At 35.3% G+C, this 8,005-nt stretch overlaps 1 protein-coding gene across 1 annotated transcript in view; it reads right to left on the bottom strand.

Moving 5' to 3' along the window:
• Positions 1-7,274, bottom strand: part of LOC129753159 (uncharacterized) — a 9,707-nt gene extending 2,433 nt beyond the window's left edge. The window contains exons 1-2 of the mRNA XM_055748955.1: positions 6,993-7,274; positions 6,377-6,759 (exon numbers count right to left, since the gene is read on the bottom strand). Of these exons, the coding sequence (XP_055604930.1) occupies positions 6,377-6,759; positions 6,993-7,274 (665 nt within the window). The remainder of the gene's footprint in view (positions 1-6,376; positions 6,760-6,992) is intronic.
• Between the last annotated feature and the right edge of the window lie 731 nt (positions 7,275-8,005).

Genomic DNA, 8,005 nt, shown 5'->3' with positions numbered 1-8,005 from the left:
TTGATTTTTTCTTGAACTAGTAGCCATGCGTCTCTCACTCTCCTACATTCCGAGTATTTGTGCTCTATCGTTTCAACTGGTGCATTGCAATGTGTACAATTTTCTCCATCCGATCGGTGCATTCGATACATCAACCTCCTGTGCTCCACTTTTTTGTTTACAAATATGTACAAATCGCCTCTCTGCTTTGGAGTCAATTTTTTTGAATTAATATTTCTCCATATTCTGCCCCAATTGGTTCCTGGATTATCTGTCTCAATCTTAGGTGGTGTTGTCTGATCTATCATATACTCGTAGACGACTTTTGAAGACATGTTTTGCTGCACGTGTGGTGGTAGATTTGCAAAACACTCAGTTGTTACTTTCAGATCTGGTAGTGTTGTAGGGGGGTTCCGAGTGAAAACACTACTAAAGGGCATGAACAGCTGATAGAATTTTTATTATTCAGACACAGATTTTGCCCTGATTTTTGCTTAGAGTGCCCAGATTTTACAGACTTTCAAAATTGAGTGTTGAAATCAATATTAATAATTATTTATATACCCATAGGTACCAGATTATACTAGAAATACAGCTTGAACGCATTGGTATATTACCAATCGTTCCTTAAACCTTTTTTTAATGAGATCAGCCTGATACGTAATAGGAAACTGTGTTTGTTTAATTGAGAACTTGAAAATAACCCGAATACAAAACCACACCAACACCAAATATACCTTCCAACACACTAAATTGAACACTTTACCCTACAATTGACCCAAAATAGGGTAACATATTGAATGCCAAACGCATCTTTTGATGTCATGCTGCAGATTCAGAATCAATTTCAACAAGGGATTATGCTGAAAACTCTGTATTTAGGCCAATCCATTTTTTTTTTGTTTTGATTAAATATAGTCGTTTTACCATCTTTAAGGCAATCACGACTTTATATCAACGTTCCAGTTGGTGGACAGTAGACTGCCCCAAATTGGTATGGGAAATTTAAAACCTGTAGAATGTTATACGCTGCAGGCTAAAATTTATCCTGGGCCTAGTACTGTACAAGATCTCATGCAAAATTTGGGCCAGATCGGACCACGGTCGCTCAACGAGCCTGAAGTTTGTATGGGATTTTGAGACATTTTATTCGAGAGGAACATGAAAAACCTGTTTTCCGTCAATAACTTTTGTCTCCTTCGACCGATTTCTTTCAAAAATGGGTTTTCTTAAAGTCTAAACTATGACAAACATTTCATCCGAAGGTTTTATTTCAATTAAAGTTAAGATAAAAAAGTTATTAAGCTTAAAAAATTAGCTAACTTTTTTAAGGGTGATATTCATCACTGGTTTAATGAGGCGGCTAATAAATGTCCGACTCAATGTGAAATGCATGCCGTTTCGTCAAATAATGACCGATTTGAACCATTGTTGTTGTGCTCGATTGCAATTTTTGATGTTTTTCTAATATTTGAGTTTGGATGATATTCACTTGAAAGTTCGGAAAGAAGTAAGGGAGCAAAAATGCTTGACAATTAAAAAAAAAATTGCATAACCACAGGGGCTTAGGAACATGACTGGACAATTTGTGATGCCAATAAAAAAAAGATTTTCGTCAATAACTTTGATTCCAGTCGGCCGATTTCTTTCAAAAATAATTTTTCTAAAAGCCTAAATTATGATAAATATTTCATCCGAGGAATGCATTTCGATAGGAGTTAAGATAAAAAAAGTGATTAGGCTTCAAAAATGGGCTAACTTTTATACGGTGGTATTCATTACTGTTAATGAAGCGTCAATATGTTCGACCGCTCCGACTCATGAACAGTGATGAATACCATCCTTTAAGAAAAACCGTTTTTGAAAGAAATCGGCCAACGGGAACCAAAGTTAATGACGAAAAACAGGTTTTTCATGTTTCTTCCGAGCAAAATGTCTCGAAATTCCATACAAATTTCAAACTCGTTGAGCATCAACTCCTTCCCGTGATCCGATCGGGCCCATAACATTTCACAGGTTTTGAATTTCCCATACAAATTTGGGGCAATCTATCGTACATATTTCCGCCTTTGGGCGGGGTTTATGTTTCATCTTTTCTACCTAACTCAGGATAATTTTTTTTCTCAAAAAATCTATTCAGAATGGTTGTTACTCTCAACCGCCAACAATTTTCTTAGATCGAAAAACACATGGACCAACGCTTTATGATGCCAATAAAATGATAATTTTTTTTGAAAAGAGGTCCTTTTACTTTTTTCTCATGTTTCTATTATATTAGCTGTAGCTTTTTTTGATAGAGAAAGAGGGTGAATCTTTTTATTGGCATCACAAATCGTCCAGTCATGTTCCTAAGCCCCTGTGGTTATGCATTTTTTTTTTGAAATAGTCAAGCATTTTTCCACCCTTACTTCTTTCCGAACTATCAAGTGAATATCATCCAAACTCAAATATTAGAAAAACATAAAAAATTGCAATCGAGCACAACAACAATGGTTCAAGTCGGTCATTATTTGACGAAACGGCATGCATTTCACATTGAGTGTCCTGGTCGGACATTTAGCCGCCTCATTAAACCAGTGATGAATATCACCCTTAAAAAAAGTTAGCCAACTTTTAAAGCTTAATAACTTTTTTATCTTAACTTTAATAGAAATAAAACCTTCGGATGAAATGTTTGTCATAGTTTAGACTTTAAGAAAACCCATTTTTGAAAGAAATCGGTCGAAGGAGACAAAAGTTATTGACGGAAAACTGGTTTTTCATGTTCCTCTCGAACAAAATGTCTCAAAATCCCATACAAACTTCAGGCTCCTTGAGCGACCCCTTACCGTGGTCCGATCTGGCCCAAATTTTGCATGAGATCTTGTACTAGGCCCAGGATCAATTTTAGCCTGCAGCGTATAACTTTTTCAAAAGTCGGGTCATTTGGGGCAGTCTAGTGGACAGTTATTGAAAAACTTATCCGGTACTACTGTTTTCGATGTTAACTCTTGGGCTTAAACTCATGGACATCGGATCAGGAGGTAACTGACTTGCCAACTGAGCTACATATATCACAATTCGGTATCGAATTTTGAATACAGCGAATGCGCCAACATCGCCGTTTCGAGTAGAACGCATTCAAAGTTTGACAGCTTCATAAGCTCCCAGCAAAAATATTATTTTGTTTCCTTTATTTCTAATAAACCAAATATCCTTTAGATAACTTTATATAATTAAAATAAAATGAAGGTCTTCGAACGTAGTTTTTCACCCAGCTGATAACTCAGTTGGTTTACATTTGGTGTATTCGCCTTATTCAAAATTTGCTACCGAATTTATTAAAGTTGCTAAAGGTTTCTTTAACTGGCATTCCCGAGTTGCAGGAATCATTTCAATGATTATCAATGGGTTTCTTAACTGAGAACTTGATACGAAAATGCTTGTTTTCTCCAGCCTCTTGATACCATGTCCAGGACTGGGGGAGGAAGACTGAATAAAAAAAGAAAAAAAACTTTCAAACGTCAAATTTCTCTCATCAATCTACCGACCAGTGCGAAGGTACAAAATCTTACTTTCATATTTAGTGTACTTCAATAAAACTTTTTTGATGCTGAAAAGCACTTGTTTTGCATAAAACAATGATTTAATTAGGTTTTGTTTTGCACTGGTGAATTCTGCAGATCAGGCGTATTGAGTTCCTCAAATTTCGTTGAAGTTTTTGAAGCTGATAAATAAAAATTGTTTGATTAATGGTTGTTCTAAAAATAGCTTAAATAACAGATTTAGATTTAGGGTAGTTCCCATTGATCGAACAAAATTTTTATATAGTTTAAAGTTTACGATTACAAATCTTTTCAACAATTGTTGGCTTTTTGCTGAACAGTTAAAAAACGATACAGAAAACGATACAGCGAATTTCAGTCTTCCTCCCCCAGGTCCAGGAATTTCCTTAGGGGCCGTTCACTAATTACGTAAGCACGATTTTGGAAATTTTCAACCCTCCCTCCCTCCTAGTAAGATTATACGTTTTTATATTCTTTGAAAAATTGACACGTTTTTTTTAAATAGTTTGAAAATATTAAAAATGTGACATACATGCTTCAAAGCAAAGTACTTATTTGGTAAGATTAAAAAACTGTATTTTAAAAGCACAATCTATACAAAACAACAGATGAAATTTCATAAACGATTAAAGAAAACATTATTCAAGACGTAGCATGTTTGGGGTTACAATAATTTTCAATAAATTTCCACAATCGAATAAACAATATAAAATCTAAATTCCGATTTAAAAGAGAGAGATCAGTTTAGCACAAGGTACCATACAAAATTGCTATGTTCATACCTGAAAATCATAAAAATCTTTCAAAAATATCATTCTATACTACTAGAATTGGGCAAAAAATGTTGAACGACAATCACGTTGTCAACTAACCTCATAGCTCAGACTCATTCAGCGTTTAGCGATAAAGTTTTAGTATTTTTTTGGTAAAACGTTTGTTAAATTTAGAGACGATCTTTTTTAATAATGTGATTTAGTGTTTTTGATGGCATGTTGGTTTGAATTAGTTCTCTATAAATTTTATAGAATCTGCATTTTATTATGAATTCAAAGACATTAAAAGATAAATAACATAACATCGAAATTAACCAACAAATAGGTAGTGAGTAAAAAAATTCTGAGTAATATGGTTTCGTATGGTTGTGGCTGTGATGAATTTTAAATGTAACATTTCTTACGTAAGATTTTTGGAAATCCCCCCTACCCCCCTAGGGGCCGTTCACTAATTACGTAAGCACGATTTTGGAAATTTTCAACCCTCCCTCCCCCCCTGGTAAGACAAAGTAAGATTTTTCAAAACCCCCCTCCCCCCCTATAAAGATCTTACGTTTATTATTCTTTGGGAAATTGATACGTTTTTTTTCAAAAATAGCTTAAAATTATTAAAAATCTTACATGTTTCAGAACAAAGCACCTTTTAAGTAAAATTAAAAAACTGTATTTGAAGAACACAATCTATACATAATAATACCATAAATAATAAAAGAAAACATTATTCAAGACGTAGCATGTTTGTGGTAACAATAATTTTGAATAAATTTCACAATCGAATAAACAATATAAAATCTAAATTCCGATTTAAAACAGAGAGATCAGGTTAGCACAAGGTACCTTAAAAAATTGTTATATTTTTTACCTGAGAATCATAAAAATCTTAAAAAAAATATCATTCTATACTACTAGAATTGGGGAAAAAATGTTTAACGACAATCACGTTGTCAACTAATCTGAAAGGTCAGACTCATTCAGCTGTAAACGATAAAGTTTTAGGATTTTTTTTTGGTAAATCGTTTGTAAAATTTAGAGTTGTCAGTGTCTACCACTGGAAAAAGTGTCTAGAAATTCATTATTTAAAGCGCCTTATATTGATTTCTAAAGATTTTTTTCTGGATGAAGTCATTTTCGAAATGTGATGGATTCAAATCGTGGTGCACAACGCAAAACCTGAGTAATATGGTTTCGTATGGCTGTGGCTGTGATGAATTTTAAACGTAACATTTCTTACGTAAGATTTTTGGATACCCCCCCTACCCCCCTAGTAAGAGATCGTAAGCAAATGTGAAACCCCCCCCACCCCCCTATGTGCTTACGTAATTTGTGAACAGCCCCCTAGTAAGAGATCGTAAGCAAATGTGAAACCCCCCCACCCCCCCTATGTGCTTACGTAATTAGTGAACAGCCCCTTATCTCGCGTGAGCTTTCATTACGTTGTATGAAACATCTTGAGAGTTCACAGAAAACAACTGCTAAAGTTATCAAAACAACTTTAAATTTTGTATTTTACATATAGAACATGTTGTCTAGGCTACAAATATTCTAAATAGAAAGTAGTTGCGACAAGTTAATGTCAGTTTTTGTATTTTTTCGTAATAAAACTCTTTGTTTACATTTTGTTTCATACGACGCACACAGGGGAAAATGATGTAAAAAGGTGATCAAAATTGTTTACGCCAAAACGGAGCGTTTTAGACCCATAGTGTCTTCGGGACATTTTACCTACATTTAAAGCACTTTAAAATGAGCTTTTGATAAAAGTGATTAAATCACCTAGCAGTGAGATAGAAAAATTATTTTTTGTATTTTTCATTTTAGAGCACTTATGTCTTTATTTTTTTCCTGTTTATTTTTTTCAAAATTCAAATGATCGATACAAAGTTTTAAACAAATTTTACATAAATTTTAACCCAACTATCATAACTTAGTATTCTTGTTCGGTGTCCTGTCTGTTGATTCTAAATTACTTTTGAAAAATAAATAGATTTTAAAGTGGAAAAGGGAAAAAACAAATCTATACACTTTTGCTTAGCAAAATTGGTAGAATTCTTAACAAGTTGAAAACATCATTTTAAGCACATTTTTTCATTCTGGTCCGGCGTCCGATGATCTCGATTGGGCTCGTTTCCGGAATTGACGCAATCGCTGAAACCGATGAATTCTTGTTCTTCGACTTTTTTCTTCTTTTTAGTTTCCTTTTCCTTTTCCGATGCCGAACTGGGGCTGGATATTGTCCGCTTCAGATTTACCTTTTCCGACTCCATTTCAGCGTCGTCATCGTTATCGTCATCATCATCATCATCATCATCATCGGCGTCGTTATCACCATCAACTCCGTCGTCGTATTGTTCGTGATCGTCTTCTGCGCTGCTCGTGGCTTCCACCGAAGGTACCGATTTCACAGCAACTGATGTGTTCTCGATCTCACTGAAGGTATTGAGCTGCTTCGGGGTTTCAAGGTTCTATTTTTAGATTCTATTGGTAACGTTGTCATGCTCGGTGCAACACTGCCGATGTTCGATGTGGCTCCGATCGTCGCGTTCATCAGCACTTGGCTGTAAGATGTTGGACCAGATATCGTTTTATCTTTTTCTCCTATTTTTAGGCATTCCAACTTGGGGCAATCCGCCTTAAGATGGCCTTCACACTTACAGAAGAAACACCGATTCCTCAATCCCTCATAAAAGAGTCTCACTTTAAAACGAGCGATGATAATATTTGCAGGGAGCTCCTTGGCGACCTCCATATGGATCCCACGGACCCCATTGAATACTGGGAAGCTTGAGTTTGCTGCGAATTTTTCACGTATGTGTTGTCTGATTGTTCCGTATTGCCCCAAAACTGTTGCAATTTCTGTATCGTCGATTTCCGGAGGCAGATTAAATACCCGAACGTATCGGAAAATGCTGCTGGCTACAAATAATCTCACGGTAATCCTGGTCCCATCCTCGTACGAAAAAGGGTATTCGTCGTCCATATTATTTGTGAAGCTGTTGAAAGTTGTTTCATCTATAAACTTTAGATAAAAGCAACGTTCATATTCATCCTTATATAAAGAATGTACAGTTGAAGCTTCTATCGTTTTTTCCAACGAATCCGAAGACGTCTAGATATGCCGGTGGCTTTGAAGACAAACCGAAAGCTATTTTTATCGTGTTCTTGCGCGTTCTTTCCATCTCGATATTCCGTAAAGGTTTCCGATCAACACTACTATAGTCCTATTTGCCGCAAGTAGTATTAGTGTCATAATTCAGAGAGTGTCACTAATGCTTTTCAATTTTGGGAACATTAACCTAAAAAACGACCGTGTTCATCGGCTGGCTGCCCAGTTTTTGCACTGAAATTTGTACCGAGAGTTTTTGAGGTTAATTGTCCCGACTCATCTGTACACGCTCAGCAAGTGTGCGTAAGAAATGTCAAAACAACTCTATTGACTATAGGAATCAAGTGTTCAGATTAATCACGTGTGATCGTATCGACGTCCGAGCGTGAACTGTCTTCGGCAAGTTTTTAGATTGTGAAAAATGTAGCAATTTTGTTGAAGACGTCAACTTCGTTGAAGCTAACTCAAAAAAGTTAGAAGGGTTCAAAATAAAAAAATATTTTTTTATCAAAATTTTCAGTATTTTAACGATATCTTTTCAGGCCGAGCTTATTCAAGCAAGATATGTTTGAAAGAGTTTTGAGTCACTTAAAATCGAACAGTTT

The sequence above is a fragment of the Uranotaenia lowii genome, chromosome 3, assembly GCF_029784155.1.
Source record: "Uranotaenia lowii strain MFRU-FL chromosome 3, ASM2978415v1, whole genome shotgun sequence".
Lineage (NCBI taxonomy): Eukaryota > Metazoa > Arthropoda > Insecta > Diptera > Culicidae > Uranotaenia > Uranotaenia lowii.
The sequence above is the reverse complement of the archived record's forward strand: the minus strand, read 5'-3'. Positions and strand labels throughout refer to the sequence as shown.